General features: G+C 36.0%; 4 protein-coding genes across 4 annotated transcripts; 2 read left to right on the forward strand and 2 right to left on the reverse strand.

Annotated features, from left to right (window-relative positions):
* Nucleotides 1-4,309: 4,309 nt before the first annotated feature.
* LOC118274230 (uncharacterized) lies at nt 4,310-5,808 on the forward strand. The gene is made up of 2 exons (XM_035591660.2): nt 4,310-4,583; nt 5,590-5,808. The coding sequence occupies exons 1-2, from the start codon at nt 4,383-4,385 to the stop codon at nt 5,728-5,730; spliced, it is 342 nt and encodes a 113-aa protein (XP_035447553.1). The 5' UTR covers nt 4,310-4,382; the 3' UTR covers nt 5,731-5,808.
* A 1,465-nt stretch (nt 5,809-7,273) lies between these two features.
* Nucleotides 7,274-11,725, forward strand: LOC118273989 (uncharacterized). The gene is made up of 2 exons (XM_035591296.2): nt 7,274-7,548; nt 11,301-11,725. Exons 1-2 carry the CDS (start codon nt 7,348-7,350, stop codon nt 11,439-11,441), a joined length of 342 nt encoding a protein of 113 aa, XP_035447189.2. The 5' UTR covers nt 7,274-7,347; the 3' UTR covers nt 11,442-11,725.
* An 8,166-nt stretch (nt 11,726-19,891) lies between these two features.
* On the reverse strand, nt 19,892-21,872 carry LOC118274235 (uncharacterized). The gene is made up of 3 exons (XM_035591664.2): nt 21,642-21,872; nt 20,559-20,773; nt 19,892-20,042 (listed from the first exon to the last, which is right to left on the reverse strand). Exons 1-3 carry the CDS (start codon nt 21,749-21,751, stop codon nt 19,957-19,959), a joined length of 411 nt encoding a protein of 136 aa, XP_035447557.2. The 5' UTR covers nt 21,752-21,872; the 3' UTR covers nt 19,892-19,956.
* Nucleotides 21,873-22,373: 501 nt separating this feature from the next.
* On the reverse strand, nt 22,374-25,244 carry LOC118274253 (acyl-coenzyme A thioesterase 13). The gene is made up of 3 exons (XM_035591690.2): nt 25,101-25,244; nt 22,699-22,883; nt 22,374-22,611 (listed from the first exon to the last, which is right to left on the reverse strand). Exons 1-3 carry the CDS (start codon nt 25,191-25,193, stop codon nt 22,407-22,409), a joined length of 483 nt encoding a protein of 160 aa, XP_035447583.2. The 5' UTR covers nt 25,194-25,244; the 3' UTR covers nt 22,374-22,406.
* Nucleotides 25,245-25,513: the final 269 nt, after the last annotated feature.

Here is a 25,513-nt window from a genome sequence, read left to right on the forward strand (position 1 = left end):
CAGGAGAAGGAACGGGGTGGTTTTTAGTTTTTAGTCAGTAAGAGTCTGACACTCCTTCCCGCCTCGCCCAAGGCGGGAGAAGTGATTGGATGATTTTGCCCCCTCAAAAAAAAATCAGGTCATGGAAAATATCCGACGTGAAACAACGTTTGCGTTGTGTTTCGTTATGTGAATGAGGTTACCGGACGCCTTACCTACCTTCCCAATCTTCTCAATCCCTGATTCCCCAATAACCTTTAAATTCCTAACCCCCAAAAGGCCGGCAACGGACTTGTAACGCCTCTGGTGTTTCGGGTGTCCATACTAACTAAGAACTAAGTAGTATCAATGCTACCCATCACGTATATCAGGAAGGCCAACCAACTAACAATTATTCAAGTCAATGATAGAACAATGTTTGTTCCGCACAATATCGAACTTCGACTAAGATAGACTTGGGTGCGAGTCACACTGGGAAAAGGATGACTAGTATGGCCCTGTACTTTATCTATTACACTACTACTATCTTGTGTCTTCGAAACACTTATTTATAAACAAATTATTAAATTCACAGTAAAAATATTATCACGTTTGCTTATTTCTCCAAAAAAGTATGCAAAGGTTATACTTATTAGTTACTCATATAATTATTAGTCGCAATTCAAGGCCAATTTTATTACACATCATTTTCAAACACCCCACGCACACACGAATAAATACACCGAAAAAAACCCCCATTAACACACATAGGTACCTATAAAACACACATCCACGTATCCAAACCTCCGACCTCGAACAATCTTCCTAAAAATATCACATTTCTTTATCTGTACAGTCAAAACAGTTACCGTACTTAATCTGTGGAGCCAAGTGTCACTCCACCTTTACCCCGGGATAGTGATAGTCGAGTCAATTTGAGTTGGCAACTTAATTTATACAAGTTTAGCCATACCTGTTCGGGACTTGTGGCCATTGTTCAACAGGGGTGCCTATTCTGGTGTCGCGAATATATGTATTGGAGATTTGGAGATCAGAGATGATAGTATGTTTCGTGGTTGACTGTGTCGTGGTTGTTAGAGTACCGTTGATAGCAATTTTTTCTTATATTTCTGATATAGGTAAGCGTCTTGTTAAGCCGGAAAAAATAAGAAGACTTGGACCCTTCAATTTAACCCTCTTCTGCTTCTTTACAGCGTCTACATTTTTAAAGCCATTTAATATTCCTAAAACTTTCAGTCTGAAAAATACTATGCTAAAAACCACATCAAAATCATACATACATAGGTCAAATTAACAACCTCCTTTTTTAAGTCGGTTATAAATATAGGAAATGTTTTATATGTTACTATGTAGTAATGCTCTGTGCGTAGACTTTCCTAGTATATTATTTCCAACTGACACGAAAATTGCACCAAACATTTTTGAAAGAAAACGGTTCTCCTCATCACTGTATCATATTACAATAATTGTCTATTTACACCATTATTTAAACATAACAATAATTTTATCGCATGCCAACAGAATAAGCACCTTACTTGCAGAATAAATTGAACTCCAAATCGCTTGTACAATGTTGTACGAAGTTTTTTATCGCTTCGTGCAATACTTATTTGTATGGTAAACGGATGATAACAATGGGATTATCTCTGTAAAGCCATGATTTTTTGAAAAAGTAAATCTTTTAGTTTCTTCTTCTAATGTGCTTTTCCACCAGATATGTGCTATGCTATGTTGCTGTGGATGCGTTTGGCTTCCAGTAATCATATTCATTGGTACACATAGCTTAGTACTGGTAGAAACGGGCTCAGCAAAGATATGTATTTTATAATTATGATAAGATGCGTGATACTGATGCCTGCTATGGATGTGGGCTATGGGATGACTTTCCTATTATTGATACATCGCATACTCGAAGTGTGCATCTTTCTCGCATAGCTATATAATTAAGTATCAGTGGAAACGGTCACATAGTTTCACAGCTTAACTATTAGCTACGCTGCACATTTCTGGTGGAAAAACACCCTTAATTGAATCTCTAAATAAGAACTCAGACAGTCTTAAACACAGAAAAAACAATAATTACCTAAACACAATTGAAAAGAAAAATATAACATTCTCGTCACGAATCAAATGAAATATGTATCCCACAAAAACATTTCATGTTAAATGTTGCCAAGACGAGACCATATAGCTCGCACTGTCAAAAAGTAATCAGATCTAGTGTGGAGCCAAGTTTGTAGGCGTGCAAACCGTGGACGTAACTGGCGAGTTGGCCGCACGGAAAGAGTTTAAAAGATTGAATAGACTTTTAAACTCAAGCCCATATGACGAATAGCAAAAAGTCCGTGCGCCCGACTCGCCAGTTACGTCCACGGTTTGCACGCCTACAAACTTGGCTCCACACTAGATCTGATTACTTTTTGACAGTGGTTAAAAATATAGCTATATGGTCTCGTCTTGGCAACATTTAACATGAAATGTTTTTGTGGGATTTCATTTCTTTTTGTAGGTTTTATTTATTTAAGTTTAGCCCCCTCAACTCAACATGATCCCGTAATAAACAGAATTCTTCAACGTACTGTTATTTGTGAGATACAGGGGTGAGGGAGGGAAAGTTGGGAGAGGAGGGGGGATTTCGGATTTTTTTCGTATACACTACAGCACTTTTTATACGACGCTATCAAAAGATTTACCTCTCCGCCGCCGCATTCAGACCTCTGCCGTCAAAATTTTGCGGAATTCTGAAACAAACTTTCACCCCTAGTTTAAGGGGTTGGGGGTAAAAGTTCCAACTTTTAGGATTTTTTTGTTGTTTGGGTACTAATACTAGCTTACATACCAAATTTCAGTTTTCTAGGACTTCAGGAAGTACCTTAAGAATTTTGTTGATCATCAGTGAGTGAGTGAGTGAGTGAGTGAGTGACGAAATCGGGGTATTTTAGATATCAATAAAATCTAAAGTATAAGAGCTATGCAATTGAAACTTTAGAGGTTTATTAAGTCTACCATTGACATCACATCCCGAAAATTTTGTTTATCTGGTATAATTCAAACTCAAGTTATGGTGGTTCAAAAATTCGACGAACCGCTTCGAGAAAAGGTAGGTAGTGCCCTTGCGCTTCGCTTGGCTCGTCTTGGCGGGGGCACTTCCGTGCCCCCAGATAAATGTAAAAGCATTTTACCCTTTATCCAAATGTCACAGAGGCTCTCAAAATTATTACGTCACCGATCAAACTGTCGTATTGTATCGTACAAAGTCCACAAATCTATTTTTGGCAAAATATTTTGATACCTCCCGGCGAACGACTCCATGAGGTTTTATCCTACAAAACGATAAGCTGACTGTTACACCGAAGCGTAACAATGAATGTAGAAAATGATTAATTTTAAGACTCGTGGTTTGGCGAAGCCCCTGGCAAAAGCTACTATACACTTATAAATAACTATGTGTAGAATAGCCATTCTTCGGCACGCATAGACCGGCTCGAAACCGACGTGAAACAACGCTTGCGTTGTGTACCGTTGTATGAGTGAGGTTACCAAAGGCCCAATTACCCCATTCTCAATCTTTCAATTCCCGATTTAACAACAAATCTTAAATTCCTAATCCCCAAAAGGCTGGTTACGCACTGTAATGGCCTCTCTCAGAATGCCTCTGGTGTTTCGGGTTTCCATGGGCGACGGCGATTGCTTACCGTCAGGTCATCCGTCTAGTCGTTTACTGGCTCTAAAAAGTCCACTGAACCAGTAACACACACTAGCCCAGTGAACCAGTAACACACAATTTTTCCTTAATGAACCTTGAATCACTCAGTATTATCTTTAACAATAAAAGTATGTTTCTTATCAAACAGGGCCGTATTCAAAGATATCACGGTAATTAAGAAAACTAATGCGTTTCTTATTATTTGGTACATTAACAGGAACAATGGTGGGTAATGTTAATTGGAAAAATGTCTGAAGTGTTCCGTATGAAAAAGAAAATTAGAAAGAAGAGACTATTTATTACTAGGAAATGTGTATAACTATAAAATAATGTATGGGGCAAGTAGCATTGAAACTCAAAATAAAAAGCCTTAGAGAGAGAACTGAACCCAAACTAGTTTTGACCGACTAGAGATGTCTACCTTATTAAAAATGGAGCCCTATGCCTACCCCTACACCGTGCCCATCTCTTTAAGAAAAAAATTGAATTTCCTTCAAAATTGACACCACACATTTTATTACAATTGGAACCCGTTTAAAAAACAGTTAAGAGTTAATCGATGCCCTAATTACCCACTAACGATGCGAAACAAGTTTACAATAAAACAGGTCACAACACAACACTTCATTTTGAGACGATCAAACGAGAAAGCCACCAGTGTCAAAATACAAAAAAAATACAAATTCCATTTTCAAAAATGCATATTTACTCTCTAGCCATTGTTTTGGCAGTTGTGGTGGTGAGTGAGTGTGGGCACACATTTTTGGGGACAAGTGTTTTAAGGCCTCTGGTGTTCCACAAGGAGGTTCGGTATCCAGCCAAGGTTCTGGTGAAGAGGATTGAGAATTTTAACTTCACTCTGCCATCTGTTCCTGGTGTTTATAATAGAAGTATTCAGGTATGTAGTTACAATTAATTTTGTATGCCAGTGCTAGATAGAATTGTATTTACAGCGAATGTTACTGTGTCTGTCTATTTAATATAACGTCGTATATTTTATTATAAATCTATTAATATAAAAATAATAGTATAGAAAATTCAGGGATAATTTTCAAGAGAAAACAGGGAAAATATTTTTTCGCAAAACGCAAAACTATCTGGTGGCAAAACGGAGTTCGCCGGGTTTGCTAGTCACATATGAAATAAGACAAGCCCATTGTCATATACTAGGCTTTCAATTACTTCTTCCACTTTGAGCGAAATGAGAGGGAGTGTCAGATTCTTACTGACTAAAAACCACCCCATTCCTACTTCTGCTTTTTGAGCCGGAGCCCCGGTAACCCGTTAGGCAGTCCACAACTCGTTACATATTAGGCTTACCTTCACACGTTAGGCACGATTCCACACTCTATGCACAGCACACCCAAACATTTCAAAGCCGTTAAAATCAAAGTCACATTCAAATCATTCATTCAATTAAACCTTAAATAGGTGCTTTTGAAAATATCAACAAATAAAGAAATAAATAATAGTCTGTCAGTGTGTCCGTTAGTGAAGCTAGATGCTCATTCCAAATAATACCTTTCCCAACTCGGGAAGCTTGACCAAAGAGGCAATCAAGAAGTCATTAAAAGGAGGAACTCTAGTATATCGTATGTAAAATCCATCATGAAAAGATTATATTTATGCCTAAATTATTAAAATTAATTAATATGTTATCGGCTTACTCACGTAACTGTTTGACGAGGATCTGGACTAGTTTCAAGCCATGATGGAGGCTCACATTCATGAGCAACATTCCACGCGACAAACAACGCGGCGATTGTCACGCTGCTACTGCCTGTAGAAGCCTCTAGCATGGTCGAGTTCCTCGTCAAACAGTTACGTGAATAAGCCGATAACATAATACTTAATTTAGTAGTCTCACGAAAGTTATATTAACATTATTCAAATTGTTTTTCCAGGGTATCCTAGCGTACGACCTAACCAACTCCGGCGCATCAGCCAACGTGACGCAGGGCGGTCTCGGTCACAACTTCGTGAACATTCGGATGAAGAGCGATCGCTACAAGGAGATACATTATGATATTTATATTTATGCTTAGATTGTAATTTACTTAAAGTATTTAACAAAAACAAAATGTATGAACGATTTAAAATAGGAATAATACCTATATGAACCTATTGTAAAGCATCAAAATAAACATTTCATTCCCAGAAGTTTGTTAAAAGGAATGAATAATTATATTAAAAATAGATTGCTTTCTATACTCCACTAACTTTTTATTCGTTTTTCATTCAAATACTGCATGCAATACAAATTATCAAATCTGATTTTTAATGCGCATGGTAAATATTTATTCAATTACCTGTATTATCATTTGATTTTTGTAAACTTTACACAAATGTATGCGAACGCTTCGGTATAAATGCGGTCACAGTGCATCGCGTCTGTCGGTCTGTCACACGCTATCAGGTGAAGTCGGTTTTTTACCATTTTGTTATTTCGAAGCCAATCGCAGCCACAGCGACTGAGAACTGAAGCCCTCGCGGTTCAACCAAACCGACGGGACATCGGATTTCATTTTATAAATAACTTTTTAACCATTACCTATACAAGCACTTAGTTCAACATTTATTGAACGGTTTTTGTTTGCTCTTTTATATAGGGGCTTGTTTTGTTTATTGGGCTTGGAATAGAAAATAGGTTTTTTGTTGAACATAAGTGCTCTCACATGTTGCGACTTTTTGTCACATGTGCGATTGCATCGCGTCTAACGCGACGTCCTGCGTGAGCGATATAGAAGCGAAACCGAAGCGGTGCGGTGACACGCGATGTCAACGCGATGCGGTGTGACGCGGTGGCTGTGTATGTCCTATGTCATGAATCGTTTCATTTTGTTCCGGATATTATAAACAAAAACGTGACGGCACCGTCCGTCCGTCCAGTTCGCGCTAAAATATCAAGCCAATTGATCGCATTCGCGCCTCACCGCGCATCACCGCATCTCATATGCGGTTAATGACGTAGGCCACGTCAATAGATTTTGACAGTTTGTTGTTTTCGCGCCGCGTCGCGCCGCATCGCCTTCGCGTCTAGATCGCTCACGCAAGACGTCGCGTGAGCATGAAGTGTGTTAGTCGCGTTAGCAACGCAGTACAGTAGCACTGACAAAGCGCTGCTAACACGTTACTACAACGCTACAAAAAGTGGCCGCGGGCGAAGGTCCTAAAGGTCACATTTAAAATAAAATAAAATAACCAATAAATTGGAGGGAATTATTAGCAATCGCGTTGATTTTTATTATTTTCGGTGTTTGATAGGCATTTTTTTTACAATAAAGAAATCAAGACCTTAAACAATGAAGAAGTCCGGTAATTTAAGTTCCTCTCTGTCTTTAAGAATATAATTCAGTTCATACACTTCAAAAGTAAGTACAATGTAACATGTATGATACATACACACGACGGGGAAACACAGTACGACACTTCTCCCTACCTCATCAGAAAGTACAGTACATGAGTACAGTCATTAATTACACAAATAGGTATTCACGCGCAAGCAAAAACAAACAAACTGTGACTCCTAGTTTATCGGGCACAGATAAAAAACCACTACAATATGGTGTACTTTAGCTGTCAAACTCATTCGTTCATCGACAGTCGACGGGAACAGTCGTTTCGACGAATAAATAAAATAGTGCAATTCTGTTGTTTCCAAAATGAAGGTTGTCGCTCTTGCTTTTCTATTGGCTGTTGTAGTCATTGTGGATTGCACCCATACGTTTATGGGTACGAATGTCCTGAGGCCATTGATCTACCACCACAGTGCTGAATACGGCTCCAAAGTCTTCAGGAAGAGGGTTGAAAATCTTTACTATTCCTTGCCGCCTGTTCCTGCTAACGCCGGACGTTCTATTCAGGTAATTTACTTAATTTAATACTTAAAACAGGATATTAAATATGTTTATTTATGTCTTTGAGTTTCCGATATTTCGGCACTGTTGCAAGCGCCATGATCACGGATGAACTCTCATGAAGGGATGAAATATCGGAAACTCATAGACATAAATAAACATGGTAAATATCCCGTCTTAAGTTCTAATGTTAGTGTTAGTGACCATGTCAGTTAAAAACTTACACTTAATTTGTTTACTTAGTTACCAGGACTATTTTACCCTGACAGTAACTCACAATCGCACAACTTAAACCTTATTGTCTTGTAATAGAATTGAAAATCTATTTGTTTATAGAAACAATATTAATGACTGCACCTACCTACTGCAATAGAACAACAATAAGTATAATTAATTCAATTCGATGCACTCTATTTAAAATTAGGCGTACCTAGGTACTAGTTATTTATTAATATAGTAGTTACTCACATTATTGTTCATTTTGATATAGAAAGCAATATGTTTTATTAGTACACATTTTCTTAACGAGTAATTTTATTGTAACTTTCGTGAGGCATACTAAATTAATTATTATGTTATCGGCTTACTCACGTAAATGTTTGACGAGGAACTCGACTAGTTTCAAGCCATGCTAGAGGCTTATATTCTTGAGCAGCATTTCGCGACACACGACGCGGCAATTGTCGCGCTGCTACCGTCGAGTTCCTCGTCAACATTTACGTGAGTAAGCCGATAATATAATAATTGATTTAACGAGTGTTATAACTGTACCTAGTGCAGTTTTCAAGGAATTGCAAAATGATGAAGGTCATCCATTCATTCAGTGTTACGTTTTTTTTTTGTTTTTATACTAATTAAATTACTTTGATTTCCACGGTGTCGAACCCGTGCCCTTGTCTTACAATTAGTTATAGTTTTACTGTCAATAATAATTACTTTTTTTAAATCTCTGTTACTAATCTTCTTCCATATCACAAAAACATTTAGTTTACAAAACTAATTTAACAAAATCATCATCGTATGTTATGTCAGTCACAAGAAATCTACTAGTGAACATAGGCTTCCTCCAATGACTTCCAGATACCTAGGCTTAAAACTGACTTCCTAGGCTTCAACAGATGTTAATCTAGACTAATAAATATAATTGGAATGTCTGTTTGTAATATTGAAATAACCGCTTTTTACTACATGCATATGAATATACATACAATACATACAACAAAATAATATTTTGTTCTGTCTGTCTGTTTGTTTTCGCTAATCTCTGAAATGTCTGGACTGATTTCGACGGAACTTTTATAGGCAGGTAGCTGATAGAGTAACGAGTGACTTAGGCTCCTTTTATTTGTCACAAAGTCTGTAATCCACGCGAGCAAAGCCGCAGGTATCAGCTAGTTTAAAATATAGCTACCGCCGCTACGAGGTACAATCATTAATACTTACTACGATTAGATTTTCTACTTTATCATAAAACATTTATAGTTCATTGACGATTTCAGACTTATAATTAGAAATTATAAGCCCAAGTTTCCTCATAATATTTTCCTTAACCGTTTGTCCTGTCTAAATAACCTTAGAAAGTACATATAACTCGGAATAAGTCACATTGGTACTTGTCGTTGGTAGGTTTAGAACCCGCGCTCTCATGAATGAGGAGCGGGCGTCTCAAAACCTGGTCACCACGACCTTTTCAAGGGACAAGCCCGCCACAACCTCCCATACCACTGCAACTCCTGTAAGCCAGGATCTACAATATATACAACCATGAAAACACCGGAACATTGAAGTCCGGCGCGTCCCAGGGACATGAATGACTGTCTTGGATCCCGCAACGAAATAAATCAGAAGATATTATTACAGGAGAAGAAAGAAGGCCACCACGACCTATCAGTATAGTTCAATGTCTCTCAAATAAAACTCCAAACGTTGACCTGACAACATGACTAGTTGGGGAAGTACAATGTGCCGTTCCTAACTAAACATAACAAACAATTGTTTTTAACTTAAGGAAAACAGAAACAGTTTTTAAATAGCGTATAATAATGACGAATGAATCAGGAGTTTCCCCTGAACAAATTATCACGTCATATGTACTTTTTTCAATCGGTTTGTCAAGTTTCATAACAATAGTAGGAAGGAAATACATGTTATGGAGTGAAAAAATAAATAATTAATTGGAAATAATGAAGATTTATTTAATTAACATATGTTATTTATCTTATACCAAGGTATATTCTAATATAAATATAAAATTAGCAGATTATATGATGTCTATACAATCCAATAGGTGGTGGTTGTGGCTATTTTCTTTTTTTTTATTGTCCATCTGGTAGCATATTTGGAAACATTAGACATATTACAATTTTTATTTTCTTGCGGAAACAATTACTTTTGGAGATATATTGATTTCAAATATCGCGGGACGTCACTTCTAAGTAGGTTTTATACTTAAAAATGACTCAGCTAGCTAGCTCTCTAAGAATTGTTTTCTTATACGACAAAATAAAAAAATACTACTTGCTAGTTTCTAATACTTTTTTATTAGATACATACCCCAAATTTTCATACCCCATCATAGTATTTTATCAAATCGATCCAGTAGTTTCGGCACTTATATTTTCAGTATGTATTAATGCCTGCCTACCCATTGCAATTTTGACAAGCGTGATGTAATGTTTATAATACTGTGATACAAAATGTAGGTAACGTTTGCCAAGGCCTTTCTACGGGTTATCGGTTTTGACACGAGATTACTTACTATCGTTGAAAGTTATATAAAATTACAGCATCGGAAATGGTAGCAAGGCTTACCGAAACGAGAACCAAGCTGTGTACACATTCATTAATTTGTATTTACATATTTTGAGTTTAAAGAATGGAGGAATAAGACCATAACATAATTATAGTAAAACATATTTTATACACTGCATCGTAGACGCTAAGTAATAATCCATATCTGAAGATGGATAATCATCAGTTGTTTGATTGCAACTACATTTTTGGGAACCGTTTCTCCCCAGAAACGGTGATGCAAGTAAACAGCTTCGTATATGATCTTGCTATCTTACATCGATGATAAGGTTAAGGTGTTACGGCTCGCTTCCTCTTAAGCAGGCTGTTGAAAAACAGAGATCATCGCGCAAAAATACAAATGCAACTACAAAAATATGCACATTTAAAACTAAAGTTAGCTTAAGGAAAAACATAGGTTAGCTACTTCCTGGAGCTGCGGACTACCTAGCGGGTTTACCGAGGCTTTCAGAAATATTGACCTTGCTGCGTAGTCCGCAGCTCCGGATCAGGCATAAGCCCTACTGGGAAAACGATCTGTGGTGGTCAGATGGCTCTTTGAGGCGCGAGCGGAACCCGACGCGCCTTATACATGGTTCTGGTTCTGGTTGGGCGGCGAGCTGAGCTGAGCTAGTTGGCAATGTAAATAATGTACTTACATCTTTGAGAACCGTTTCTCCCTTTTTTTTTTGAGGGGAAAGATCATCCAATGACTTTTCTCACCTTAGGTGAGGCGAGAGGGAGTGTCAGACTCTTACTGACTAAAAACCACCCCGTTCCTACTCCTGCTTTTCGAACCGGAGCTCCGGTAAACTCGCTAGGTAGTCCGCAACTCCGGATACCGTTTCTCCCTAGAAACGTCGGTGCAAGAATAGCTTCGTATATGATCCTCCTTTCTTACATCGATGAAATAGATAAGGTTAAGGTGCTACGGCGGATGATTATCTATTTAAACATTATATTTCCAGGGTATCCTCGCCTTCGACATGACACACACTGGTGCCACAGCCAACGTGACGCAGGGAGGACTCGGCTTCAACTTCGTGAACCTCCGTATGAAGAGTGACCGTGGAGAGAAGATCCACTTCGATGTCTACATATACGCTTAATTCTTTAAAAAAACTATACAAGCGACACCTCTAAGGGCCTAGTTCGAGATTTTCTTACGTTAACGCAATGGACACGTTTATGACGTTCGCCACTCTGATTGGCTTGTTCTAATTGATCAACCAATCAGCGGCTAAACGAGGTAACATTTCGATCGCGTTAATGTAAAAAATATCTCGCATTATGCCCTATGGTGCTGCAAACCTCCAAGCTAAGGCATTCCTTTCCCAGGCTTGGTAGCCACACTCAAAAAAGAGCAAAATAAAATCGTTGCCATATTAATTTATTATTTTGTTTTATTTTTCGACCAAGATCCGTAGGAAGTTAAAATGTTAGTTCCTAAGTTGGACATAATTAAGGCAAAGTCAAAGAATTGAAATTAATCCTAAATTAGAAACTTTTTGAAACGTCGAATTGAATTAGGGAGCTGGATGCTGAAGCAGGCTGATGATGATAATGGGTATTGGTAATTCTCTTTCTCTTTCTCTTTCTCTTTCTTTTTCTCTTTCTCTTTCTCTTTCTCTTTCTCTTTCTCTTTCTCTTTCTCTTTCTCTTTCTCTTTCTCTTTCTCTTTCTCTTTCTCTTTCTCTTTCTCTTTCTCTTTCTCTTTCTCTTTCTCTTTCTCTTTCTCTTTCTCTTTCTCTTTCTCTTTCTCTTTCTCTTTCTCTTTCTCTTTCTCTTTCTCTTTCTCTTTCTCTTTCTCTTTCTCTTTCTCTTTCTCTTTCTCTTTCTCTTTCTCTTTCTTTTTCTCTTTCTCTTTCTCTTTCTTTCTCTCTTTTTCTCTTTCTCTTTCTCTTTCTCATTCTCGGTCTCTTTTTTCTCTCACACACTTTCTCACTCTCGTGGTCTTATCTCCGCCTCCACATTCGTATAAGACGTGATGTGGTTACATAACTATTACAGGAACTTTCTTGATAATTTCATATTATCTCATTTTGCCTAAATATTGTTTTATTTGTGATATTTAAAACACTACAATCGGGCTATTGATAACATAACGAACCTAGGTAGTGGGGAGACGGCTTATCTATTGTTGTGATACAGCTCAAAATTGTCTAATTAAGTAACAGTATGACCGATATTATATAAGAAAAAAAATATCTTATCTCCAATTCTCCATGTCTCCTAAATATTATGTGTGATTGTTTCTCTGAATTTTTTTCCTTATTATATTCTAGGTAGCTTCTTTTTACAAGAATAAATAGTGTGCACCTTAGTTTCCATTCAATCAGCAGGTAGTTTTGGCGCCTGGAAGACTTATTTACGAGACGCAACGTAGCCATATTAGCCATAGTTGTCCAGGACTTCATTCTAATATCCCTTCGGTCGGTTAAATTCGTTTGTTAAGCGTTGTTACTTGGAAAATAGCCTGTAAATGCTATCCCAACATCGAAATACAAGTTCACACACACAACATCACACCTTTAATCCCCCATGGGGTAGGCAGAGGTGCACATTACGGCACGAAATGCTACTGTACAATGTACACCCACTTTTCACAATAAAATTTATGTTATAAGTCCCATGTAATAGGGGGTGAACCTATTTACTATAAATACAAGTCCAACACCAAATAATCCACAGATGGAGCCCAGTAGGGCTGATGCCTGATCCGGAGCTGCGGACTACCTAGCGGGTTTACCGGGGCTCCGGCTCGAAAACCAGGAGTAGGAACGGGGTGGTTTTTAGTCAGTAAGAGTCTGACACTCCCTCGCGCCTCGTCCAAGGCGGAAGAAGACATTGGATGATTTTCCCCCTAAACCAAAAAAAAACACCAAATAATTAATGCTTAGGTATTGGACTCGTACCTATTTATACAAGAACTATTCTAAAACTGATACTACCCACCCATATCTCTGAATTGGCACGTACTAAAGATATTTTCAAATTGGCCAGCCAATAGGAGCTAATATGAATTCCTTGCGGGTCACGACTCGCTAGCCATATTTCATTCCAGTGAAATATGACATAAATGTGCTAGACTGACTAGGTAGTCTTATTACTTACTAGATTTTTTAGCTTATTGTTAGGCTTTTGAATAGGTTTGATTGGTTTCTGGGCAGTAGAAAATGATATTGAGGATTTCAATAACTAAGTTATTCACTATTTGACTGTCCTGTTAATTTTACAAATACTATTACCGAATACTGAGGTCTCCGGTTCAGTTCCCGGGTCTGGTAAATATTTTCGTAGTACGCAGCATGGAGTTCGGTAAGTCGGAAGAAAAACAATGTTAATTTTTATTAATAAAGAACGGAAATTAATTAATTTTTATTAATAAAGAAAAGAAAGAAAGGAATTAAGAAACCCTTTATTACGCCACGACACACAAGTGACCGAGAATATAGATACACAATAAAATTAAATGAGAGGTACGATGCAGCGAAAAAAAAACTGTTGCTCGGCTTACCTAATACCGAAGCCCGGGCATGAAGGCTCGAATCCGCGACACTGATTTTCAGTACTAGCCCGTATGATTAATCACGTAACAATTGATAATAGAACATTTCCTTGGAAGTTTTAGCATTTAGGTCAAGTCCCATAAAAGTAGATTTCAAATCCCACACATCCCGAAGTCAACGAGATTTCAAGATGGCGCCGGCTTCAAATTGACACATCCGGCGGGCGCTTTGACGCGGGCCCTCACCGGAAGTACACTTACAGCCTCCTGATATCCACTCCACTGAAGACCTTCTTCCTGCTAAAGTGTCTCCCTCTGACGACTCGTGTCGATCTTTGTAACGGAGATGTATTTTGTTGTGTCCTTTGCTTTCTCTCGACGAGATCGTTTATGAAGCTTCTTTTGACGTTTTATCCGAACGTGTTGCGCCCGTTGTGCCTTTTTGGTGATTAAAAAAAAAGAAAAACACAAAAAGTGTTGATATTTTTGCTTGGTAGACGTCTAGGAGATTTGACGTGAAATTATTCGATAAGTAAAACCAATTCTTATCTTTTTATTTGTAACTAGTTGAATATTAAACCATGCATATAAACTAAAATCATTTTTTGTAGTAATAAATATCTGGAGCGCCTACATATATCCATTTTAATATTTCATTCGTACTACATTTATTACTTATCATTAAATGAGGCAACATGTTGTCACGCGTGCGATTGCTCGTAAAATATTATCAGGCGCTCCACATAAATTCGTACACGAGTTTTGCTTACATATACATACCATACATAATAATATAAACCTACTTTACTACTTACGCAATTATCAGTGTATTTGTACATCTAAGAGTTAGTATTATACTAAAGTCTAAGCCTAAAACTAAACATAAACACAAAATCATAATAAGTCCATAGACCACAAACGAGAAGCTAGTAGATACTGCAGAATAATATTATATATGTAATACTAGCGACCCACCCCAGCTTCGCATGGGTGATAATATATTATGCATGTATTCCTCTTGAATTACTCTATTAAAGAAACCGCATCAAAATTAGTTTTAAAGATTTAAGCATACAAAAGGACATAGGGACAGAGAAAGCGACTTTGTTTTATACTATGTAGTGATTTCACGTGACCTTAAAATATCATCAAAACTTAACTCACCTGTGTGTTTATTTATGTAAATAAGTAATTACATAACAAACATAACCCGAATTAATTATAAGTAACCTTAGCAGTACAATATTAGTTTAGGCTTGGTACTCTCACCGCAAATGTTTGAACGTTATGGAGGAAAACTGGGAGAAAAAATTGGCGAAACCATCGCTTATGGGTAATTGGTTTTAATAAATAATCGTTACGTTTATTACTTTTTCTTTCTTTTCCTTGTTTCCGACCAGTGAGTGGAATATTCGGTATTTAGAAATGGAAGATTGCTGAAAATGGTTTCTGACTTTCAGGTAAAACTAAGAAGCATTTTGGAAAAGCACTTCAGGTCGATCTTTGCTATATTTTCAGAAGACACAATTATAAATGTGAATGTTTGTTTGCTTAAATGTTTGAATGTATTGTCCGTCAGTAACACCGAAAATATTGTACAGATTTTGATGTTTGATATACAGACAGGGGGACCTGACTTGAGTGATAAGATACTTTTTCACTCACGGGAACTCGGCGAAACCAATGGCAGAAACTACTTATTACAATATAAAAAAAACACTCAATATTCGACACTATTTATCGAATAAAAATTCTTTACCAACTATATGCAAGGATATTTAAGATTTTCCATATTTTTAGTAATTTCCGTGTCTAAAATTTTAAATGCCTAGACTCTAAGAGACCCTAGAGACGTCCTAAAAATAATAAGGAAGCACAACAACAACAATGAATTAACAAAATACAACACTACAACTCGATTTACACACAACACAACCAATCGATTAACTTTAACAATCTGTGCACGAGTAATCGCTATTAAACCTCATTCACTAATGAAGTGTGCGATCATTTATCACGAAGAGTCTTCCACTGAATTTGTTGGTCCAACATTTGTCCCCCAAATATTGTGACAAGGGTATTATGACAAGCAAACTAATTACTTATCCGGATCTTTACATTCTGTGCCTGTTTTGAATTTTAATTTTTTGTATAAGGTTTTAGGTTAGGTACCTTTGGAGGAGATTGGATGTGGCTAAAAGCTTGAGTGCACAATGATCTTAGGTTAAGAGGTGGAACTTGGTTTATGAATCATTCTTAACATCTTTTTATGACCACCAGAGGAGTTAGAAGTGCGTTACTGCTCTTTTGGGGATTAGAGGTTTGGATTAAGGATTTGGAGATCAGAATGGGGAGAGGATTGGGCCTCTGGTAGCCTCACATGAGATGGCCAAATATAATCTTCGGACTCTTTCATGCTTTGGTGAGCTAAAGATGTCACGCATCGCAAACATCGATGGCATTGTAATTATTATACCTTAAATTACCGACAGGATTAAGGGTAGGGCAAGTGACCCGGTTGTGGCCACCGACCCCTTTGTGGCCACTTGGGCCTTCAAATATTTATAACTAAGGCATGGACAAATAAATTACTCTGTGATGTACAATATTTAAAATATTGAATATTGGAGACACTGATACCGTTGGCAGCTTTGATGTGTCAAACTTCACTTCGATGCAACAAGTCATTCTTTTTAGTTGAGGGTGAAATTGTTAAGATCTTAACAAAAAGGCTAAGGCGAGCCTATGAGATTTGGTTTTTATTTTTTTAATCTTTGCTTATTGTTTGGATGTTTATGTTAATACTACATGAAGAATAAATTGTCTAAGTGGAACTAAAGTTATTTTGTCGCCATATGTTTCTGAAGTGGGATTATTAGAAGGTGGCCACTAATGGAGACAAAATTATGAATTTCTCCATCTTTGCCACATGGCTGGCCAAAACTTTTGTACATAAATGCCCCACTTCTAGTCATTTATCGTAATTTATTTATTATTTTTCCTTGGCTTTACATATCAACAAATACATATTTTTCATTTTCAGAGATGCAATAAATTGCCTTCACACAAAGGGAGGTCAGTTTACTTTGCAGCTTTTACCAACGTCATATAAATGTTGATCTCTTTATTTGTAAGTTAAATTCAAGTGAGTAATAATATTTCATATTTTCCAGACTAAATGAAAACCATTGTTTCTTAAATGTCAAATTTAATTAATAAATTTTGATTACTTTTATTGTATTTTTTGATGGCCAGAACTGGCACACGACCGTGGCCAGAAATGGCACGAATCTGGCCAAAAATGGCACAAACTCCCTTTTATTTTCTTTTTTATACAGTTATTTTTCTATTGGCGTTCTTTAAAAAAAGGGTTTTCTTAGGCAAGGTTAATACATGTTAAATGACTTTTTACAAGAAATATGTTCGTGATAACAAAAACTATAAGTTAAGAAAGCCTCAAAGTCGACAAAATTCTTAAAGTGGCCACAACCGGGTCACTTACGATACTTTGCATCAGAAATGTACTATGTAGCTATGCTACGAAAATGTAATAGCTAACCTGTAAAACTATGTGACCGTTTCCATTGATACTAAGCTATGTAGCTTAGCGACGAAGATGCGCAGCTCGAGTATGCAATGTATCGATAATGGAGAAGCCATTCATTACACGCATCTTTCAATATAAAACCATAGCTTAGCTGAGTCGTTTTCCACCTAGTCTCAAGCCTAAGCTGGTGGAAGCCAAACCCATCTACAGCAACGTAGCATAGGACATCTCTGATGAAAAAGCACGCTAAAGGACAAGACGTTACTTATAAGTATTATGAATGCAATAATTATGAACTTAATCGGCTATCAGACCTCCAGTAAACGTCCTATAGACTCCAAACTCAGTTCTCAGTATTCTAATTCTACCTAATTTACCACAATGGCCGTTACCGATACTTTACCAAACACACCGAAGCAATGAAAAGAAATAAAACAAACCCGAGCAAGTAATAAAAAAAAAGTTTATCAAATAAAGAGTCGGAAGAGTTTCGGAGTACGGTAATCTTTTTCTGCACGTACTAATATTCAGTGGAGCGAAGTTTTATTTAATTTTTTACGTGACTTCCTTACACCTTAGATGTTAGAACTCTCCTCGTATAATGAAGTGGGGTTGATTTGACAGTAACTGCTTTTAAATTCACTTTAAATGTTACTGTTAAAAAATTAGGAAGTTTATTTAATTCTTGTAAGCACTTAGGTTTTTTTATGAAGGAAAAGTCATCCAATGACTTCTCTCGCAATGGGCGGGGTAAGAGAGAGTGTCAGACTCTTACTGACTAAAAACCACCCCGTTCCGACTTCTGCTTTTCAAGCCGGAGCCCCGGTAAACTTGCTAGGTAGTCCACAGCTCCGGATTAGGCATCAGCCTTACTGGGCCCCATCTGTAATGGGTTAGTACCTACGTAAGATGCTTTTATAGTTACCAATTTGAGGTGGGTACAAGTTCTAAAAAAGTCTTTGATCTCAAACAACTCGACTTCCAACAATGAAGAACTATTTAAACAAATATGTAAAAAGGTGTTGATTAATGTGATTTTCTAAACAGTTATGTTGTTTTTCACCTACAGAATGGTCAGACGACCTGATGATAGCCTGAGGGAGCCGCTGGATGCTGACGAATGGTCATGTTAATAAAGACATCACCTTAATTTCCGAACTGAACCGACTAACTAGGTAGGTACTAATAAACAAAACAACTATCAACATAATAATAATACTTCGATATAAAATGTTTCCACACGATGTAATGTGCGTGGAAACGCAAGCGTTCAGCCGGCTAGTCCCACGTATAGCAGTATATCACGTCGGCTCGGTTCACACATGAAATGTTTTACAATTTACTTCGCTAGATAATGTATGGATCGCACACCCGTCCCCAGAACACTGCAGTTCACAATTTGTGATACATCGCGGCTCTTAGCTAAAAGGTCGTTATTCAAAGTTTTAGATGAATATCTATGTTCTTATAATCGTAGACTGATTTTTCGTCGTATTTTTCCTTAGAAGTAGGTACTCCATTTTTATCTTGGTAGATTTGCTATTAGCAGATAGGTACCCAATTTAATTTTTTTCGCAGCTTATCTCAGTAAACAAAACCCTTCAAACCTGCAATAAAAGATCGTACCTAGGTACTCAAAGTTAAAGTCAAAGGATTTATTTGCTAATAAATACAGTTTTATAAAAAGGTGTTACAAAAATGTGATACAAAACTCCTTTTTAAAAGGCCGGCAACGTACCCTTAACTATTCTAATGTTACGGGTGTCCATGGGCGGTGCTGATCGCTTACCATCAGGTGACCCGTCTGCTCATTTGCCACCTATTCAATAAAAAAAACCGGCCAAGTGCGAGTCGGACTCGCCCATGAAGGGTTCCGTAACAGCAAGTAGATGACATAATATAAAAGTTGTAAAATAACTTGGTATTACATAGCGTTTGTGTGAACGACAAAGTTATATGTGTGGTTTTTGAAAATTTTTTATTTATTAAAAACTAATAATGATATCTGGTTAAAACTAATTTTCGTTGTTAGTTTCTATTGAAATCTACAGCATATATTTTTTTTAGTTTTCTCACTCTCTTATTTTAAAAGTTAGAGGGGGGGGGACACTCATTTTTCCACTTTGGAAGCGTCTAACTTGTAAACGGTTGATTTTGACGAAAAATGGTTTTAATAACCTTAATGTCATTTTTAAAGACCTATCCATAGACACCAATCACGGATATGTTAGATGAAAAAAAATTTTTTTGAATCAGTTCCATGTATGGAGTGCCCCCTTTAATTTTTAAATTTATTATTTTTTATTCAAAATTCTAATAGCGGTTACCAAAATACACCATCTTACAAAGTTTCAACTATGTAGGCCCAACAGTTTCGGAAATAAATGGCTGTGACATACGGACGGACGGACGGACGGACGGACGGACAGACGGACAGACAGACAGACATGACGAATCTATAAGGGTTCCGTTTTTTGCCATTTGGCTACGGAACCCTAAAAACAAACACAGATTTATTTTATCGTCAGTATTTTATTTTTTTTATAATCTTCTTGAATCTTGACGTCATTCAGCATAATTTAAATCGTTTCGTGTATACAGTTAAATCGTCGCCTCGACGTTTCGATTTCAAAATCGTCGTCTGCTTTGACGTCACTGAAAAAAAAAAACACATTAAGATTTAGCGTGACTGTTAAGTGTACTAAATGAAATGTACATACTTATCTTATCTATAATATAAAAATAAGTCGTGTTTTCCTACCTGACGCTATAAATCCAGAACTCACGAACCAATTTCCACGGTTTTGCATTCGTTGGAAAGGTCTCGGGCTCCGTGAGGTTTATAACAAAGAAAATTCAGGAAAATTTCAAGAGAACAGCTGGATAACAGGGAAAATCATAGGTGGCGAAACGGCGTTTGCCGGGTTTGCTAGTCTATTATAAAAAAAATGAGAATTGAGAAAAAAACGATTACGAAAAAAATAAACATAACTTAAGTTCTAAGTTCAACAAATCCAATTAAATGGTTTGACTGTGTGAGTGGTTTCGTACACCCACCATTCACCATTTGTGATATAAGTCCCATAAAATGAGGGGGTGAGCCTATTGCCACTGCCACAGCTATTGCCATATACATATGTATAAACGATCAAAAATCTATTTAATACATACCCATTGTTTTGGCGACTGCTAAATAATTTCTTCTTTTGCCCTTATGTGGTTTTCTTTTATTTCTCCTATAGAAGTTTGCCAAGCTTTCAGAGCCCAGTTTAATTGCCAATTCGAAGTGATTCAGTCGATTTCTCAGCTTCTTATTTGATGAAATAATTCGTAACCATGTTTTGCTTGTGCGGGCCGCGGTCTGTAGCGATGTGGGGTCTAAATAACTGGAAAAAAAACTAAATAGATCGATTGCTGATGGTTTGACGAGCGAATTAGTTACCCTGAATCCCGGGTCCAATTCCCAGTTGGGGCCAATGTTGACGGTTCTTCGAAAAAATATCTTCTAGGTTCCTAAGTGGTAGCGCCGAGTCTCGAATTTTAGCCGGTGTAATGACAATAGTCTCAGCCTCTATTTAAATTACTTACTAATCAAAAGAACTATCAGCACCTCATGCTACTTAGGTATTAAGGTAATATGTATCGGTAGAACTGTTAATCAACGAGCATTCATGAAGATATTAATGAATGTAGGTGCCTAAATGAGCTACTAAATATGCGAAAGAGGTAGGCAGAATCGTATGTTACCTTTCCCTAGCCCAATAAGACAGATAGGCGTGATGATAAGCAGGTATGTGGTACCTATATGGTACGTTTAAATTGTGTAATCTATAATAATAAGTATTCTTTATTTACGAGGACAGCCCAGACATGATCATGTCATACTTTAAAAAAATTATGAATCATTCGCGCAAGAGACTTTATATTAAGCTGATTAAAATTAGGTAGGTACCTACCTAATAAGTATTTATTACCTACGAAATCCTATAACTACCTACCTTAAATTGATGTAAGAAGGTAGGTACTTTATTGATTAGATTTATTGTAAACAAAATGTATGACAAGGGCACGGACCAAGAGTCCCGTGGAAAGCAAATTTAAATAGAATTGAAAAAAAATATTTAAGTAGGTACGGTTCCTGTTGGTAGGTACGTGGGTAGTTTTAAAGAAGAAAGAAGGCTTAAACGTTAAAATGTGCATAAATAAAACATAAGACAAAAATGCAATGACTTTGTGTTTTGAAACAAGACTTACGAAAATATTTTCCAAGACATTTCCAACGGCAAAGCGGTTATGGCATCCCGCCTCCTTTCTTTGTCATCAAATATTTTAGCGCCAAAAACGAAAATACCACTGCCGAACATTGTTGACAAATTATAAATTATTTTATAATTGTGTGAATCATGTAGGTAACTTTGAAATTCTAACAATCTTGAGCTGTTGCGGTATTTCAATAAATTAAAAATAAACTGTAGGAACAAAAAGAACAACAATTTTTTTAATCTGTGGGTGCGCCAAAATAAGTATATTCGCGCCATGATTTAAATGAAGAACGCTTTTAATACCAAAAGGTATTTCAATGACAATAAAGCGTATTGTACCTATTTTTTTTAATTTTTATTTTTTTTCGTTGATGTTGTGATTTGCTATACTTAACGTCATAAATAAATACCTAAGTACTCATAATAAGTTTGTGTGTTAAAACATATGTCTAAGTGTTTTCTTAAGTACATAACTACCTACCTAGTTACATAAGTTCTGCAGTTTTCGAAATATCTAGTTACCTACCTAGGTAGTTGCATTGAGGCAAGTAATTAGTAGAATAAAAATGTTGTGAAGCTACAATCACCTTTATTTTAATACATCATAATTGTTATTACAATAATAAAATAGCTTATTTATAAAATAAATATCTTACCTAAACCAAAAAAAAATCTCGATAAAAATTAAATTAAGAGTTGCTATTGTCAAAAAAATAACAAAATGGTAGTTTCACGTCTATTAAATATAATTTACAAATTAGTTTTGTGTCAAATCAAAACCTATAAAATCTTTTGGTATCGATTGCATTGATTCTGGTCCGGCTAGAAACGAGATGATTGATTTAGCTAAAATATTTCCTTTTTCATTATGGAAATATGTTTCTACCACTGAAGTTTTTCCTTTTTTCAAAGATTTGGAAGCCACGTTCACTGTTTCTCCTTCAAATGCTGCCTTGATATAGCTGTAACAATAAGTTTTTTTCATTTCAATTTTTCATTAGGATTAAATTCTCAATTCATAAAAGAGATTTACGGTAATGGACTCTTACTTAATATTCATTGCAATAGTGAAAGAGATCTTAGCGTCATTATTGCTGAGTAGTGTATAATATGAAAAAACGTCGGATACAGCTGCAATGTAGCCTCCATGCAAGGTACCCGCCATGTTACACATAGATTTATCCACAGTAAAAGTTCCTTTAAATTCTCCATTGGTCGCCGTGGTCACCTTCAACTAGAAATGAAAGAAATATTGACAAGATTAGGTTCACTCTGCAAGGTATTGAATTTTTAGGGTTCATGAAGAAAAATATTAATAAGATTGGGGTCACTATGTAGGGTACTAATTCAGATGAGTTGTGATGACAAACAAACGAACATATTTTTGCATCTACAAGGTTTAATAAGAATGCCAATTTATTTTATAAATGAAATCAATAGTTAAGTACAGTTTATAATCAACATGGGGCTTGTTGGCTAGACAGCGGGCTTAGTACGAATTTGTTTTACGTTTCACGAGATCGAAGCGAGAGCGCGTTCGGTACTCTGATTAGCCGGCTCGAATAAACCAACCAATCAGAGCGCCAAACGCACTCTCACTTCGATTTCTTTAAACTTAAAGTAAACTCATACTAAAGGTACAGATTCTTTGGTTCATTTACACCAGTCAATCAGAGCAAACTCGTACTAAGGGTACTGAAGACACCGCTTAATTTTACCTTGGCAATGGCTTTTCATCAAAATATTTAAGTATGTATTATAACATAAGTATTCTACATTTTAATAATAGGGCCCGTCATAATATGTTACGGCATTAAACAAAGCTAATTAGTATAGGTATCTACTTAATTTTTTATGTGACACAGTCTAGACATTTTAATTGTTTTTTTAACTTTTAAGTTAAACGCAAAATATTTTGAAACTTTTTATTTATAATCTCACTTTAACCTACGTTCAACTTTTGAATGTCAGTCAGATTTGAAATTTTCTCGTCTATTTTTTCAAACCCACTGCTAACTAAAGTTGCAGAATATGGTAGATGACAAATTTTTATTTTAATATCTATGTTGTAGATTATTTTAAAATATTAGACATATTTTTTTTATATAAAATAAATACTTTCGAAGACATATCGATTTGAAATATCGCGTGACGTCACTTCTAGGTACATAAAAATTTCGTAGAAATGACGTATTTGCTCCCACTCTTACAGCTTTGATTCGTTAGTAAGCTAAGTATTTGTTATCTTATATGACAAATTAAAAAATACGTGTCTATTATATATTTTTAATTCCCTAACTGATGGACTAAATAATATTTTTAATTGTCAAACGCCGTCATCATCCCCATTGGTTTATTTAGTTTTCAGTATCTATCATATTTGACAACTCTATTCTCGAAGAGTATTTCATCGTAACATTGTTAGTAAATTACAAGTATAACATTTTGGAAGTTTAATATATACAAAAGTTAACCTATGTCAGTCACTTAATCCTTTTTATAAATTATAATGTAATCATTTATGTTAACGTTCCTATAAAATGTCTATCCACATGTAAAAGTGGCCTACAAAAATGCATTCAGTAATTTTTGAGTTGATCACGAACAGACAGACATGATGGGGGTTTCCTAATCAGGATAAGGATTTACTTAGCCATATGAAAAGTATAAACACAACTGCACACATGCGTAAAGCATTAAGTTGCACAATGCACACAGAAACACCTTATCTCCTTTATTTCGGACTAATCAAATAGTTCTCTCGAAAAATTCAAAGATAATACCAGAAAAAAGTATTATGATGTTTTATGTTTACTGCAAATTACATAATGTTTTAAGATTAATATCAATCTCATCACAATGCTTTGTTTTACTGATACCATCGAGTGCAATCCCATCAGATTACTACTTAATGGTAGGTACAGGTTGCGTCAATATTTTTTCTAAAGTCAATTTTATGATTTCTCTTATTTTTTAAATAAAAGATTTTAGTTATGCCCTATAACCTAGACGGATGAATTTCTTACTAAAATTACCGGTATCTGTTATCCTGATTAGATTGTCCTACTCCCCTTATCATTATTTCTTCTCGTATAAAAAATATTTATTTCTCAGGGAACTTATTAACACCGTGTGTTTTTTGTGTTAAGAAACCCCTATTGTGGGAACGGTACACTTGAGATCTATTAAAGAAGGTAGTTAACTAATTACGTACTCTACACACGTAAGATTTGAAATAGTATGTCAACAAATAAAAATAATAATAAAAAACTTGTTTGCTTTTCATTCAAAATGCTGCCAAACGACTTAAAGTATCTGTATTTAACACTTTTAACGCCACGGGGCTCACCGGTGACAGACATTAGCGGAGGATTTGCCTTCAACAGTTTTTTATTGGCAGTCAAAGGCTTAAAATTATAAAATAATTATTAATAATTAACTGATTACTTACTTTGTTGAGAACAACACCGGAATCAAAACACTTTTTCGATACTAAGTTGTCCATAGCCTTTAGAAGGCGAATGGCTCTGCTATTAGCTGCCATTGTTAATATAGGTAATTAATATTTATGTCCGGCACTGCGATCCTAACTAATGTTAAAAGTAAGAAATTCGTGTTTTAGCGCTTCTTTTATACGTATTTTTCAGAATCAATCGCAATGTTGCCATAGTTGTATTTAATGTTTTCTTCAAATTACTTGAAAAATTTAAATTCATGAAATTTGTATAAATAAATCATATTTTTATAGTAATAGACCATACTTTTTGTTAAAAGATTTTATTTTCCCTTTCTAACTTAGTACACAAATCGATTTTAATACGTTCTCACATAAATATTTTGGTAGCAATTAGGGGTTCTCACGCT

The sequence above is a fragment of the Spodoptera frugiperda genome, chromosome 3 (assembly GCF_023101765.2).
Source record: "Spodoptera frugiperda isolate SF20-4 chromosome 3, AGI-APGP_CSIRO_Sfru_2.0, whole genome shotgun sequence".
Classification (NCBI taxonomy): domain Eukaryota; kingdom Metazoa; phylum Arthropoda; class Insecta; order Lepidoptera; family Noctuidae; genus Spodoptera; species Spodoptera frugiperda.

Bases quoted from the DNA above. Each gene is read 5' to 3' on its own strand.
- LOC118274230 (XM_035591660.2), top strand. From the start codon at position 4,383: ATGCATATTTACTCTCTAGCCATTGTTTTGGCAGTTGTGGTGGTGAGT. The intron at 4,584-5,589 runs GTATGTAGTTAC...TTGTTTTTCCAG, and splicing joins TTTATAATAGAAGTATTCAG to GGTATCCTAGCGTACGACCT.
- LOC118273989 (XM_035591296.2), top strand. From the start codon at position 7,348: ATGAAGGTTGTCGCTCTTGCTTTTCTATTGGCTGTTGTAGTCATTGTG. The intron at 7,549-11,300 runs GTAATTTACTTA...TTATATTTCCAG, and splicing joins ACGCCGGACGTTCTATTCAG to GGTATCCTCGCCTTCGACAT.
- LOC118274235 (XM_035591664.2), bottom strand. From the start codon at position 21,751: ATGTTCGGCAGTGGTATTTTCGTTTTTGGCGCTAAAATATTTGATGAC. The intron at 20,774-21,641 runs GTAAGTCTTGTT...TTTTTTTTCCAG, and splicing joins ATGTCTTGGAAAATATTTTC to TTATTTAGACCCCACATCGC. The intron at 20,043-20,558 runs GTATGTATTAAA...TTTTTTTTTCAG, and splicing joins AGCAGTCGCCAAAACAATGG to TGACGTCAAAGCAGACGACG.
- LOC118274253 (XM_035591690.2), bottom strand. From the start codon at position 25,193: ATGGCAGCTAATAGCAGAGCCATTCGCCTTCTAAAGGCTATGGACAAC. The intron at 22,884-25,100 runs GTAAGTAATCAG...TTTCATTTCTAG, and splicing joins CCGGTGTTGTTCTCAACAAA to TTGAAGGTGACCACGGCGAC. The intron at 22,612-22,698 runs GTAAGAGTCCAT...TTATTGTTACAG, and splicing joins ACTATTGCAATGAATATTAA to CTATATCAAGGCAGCATTTG.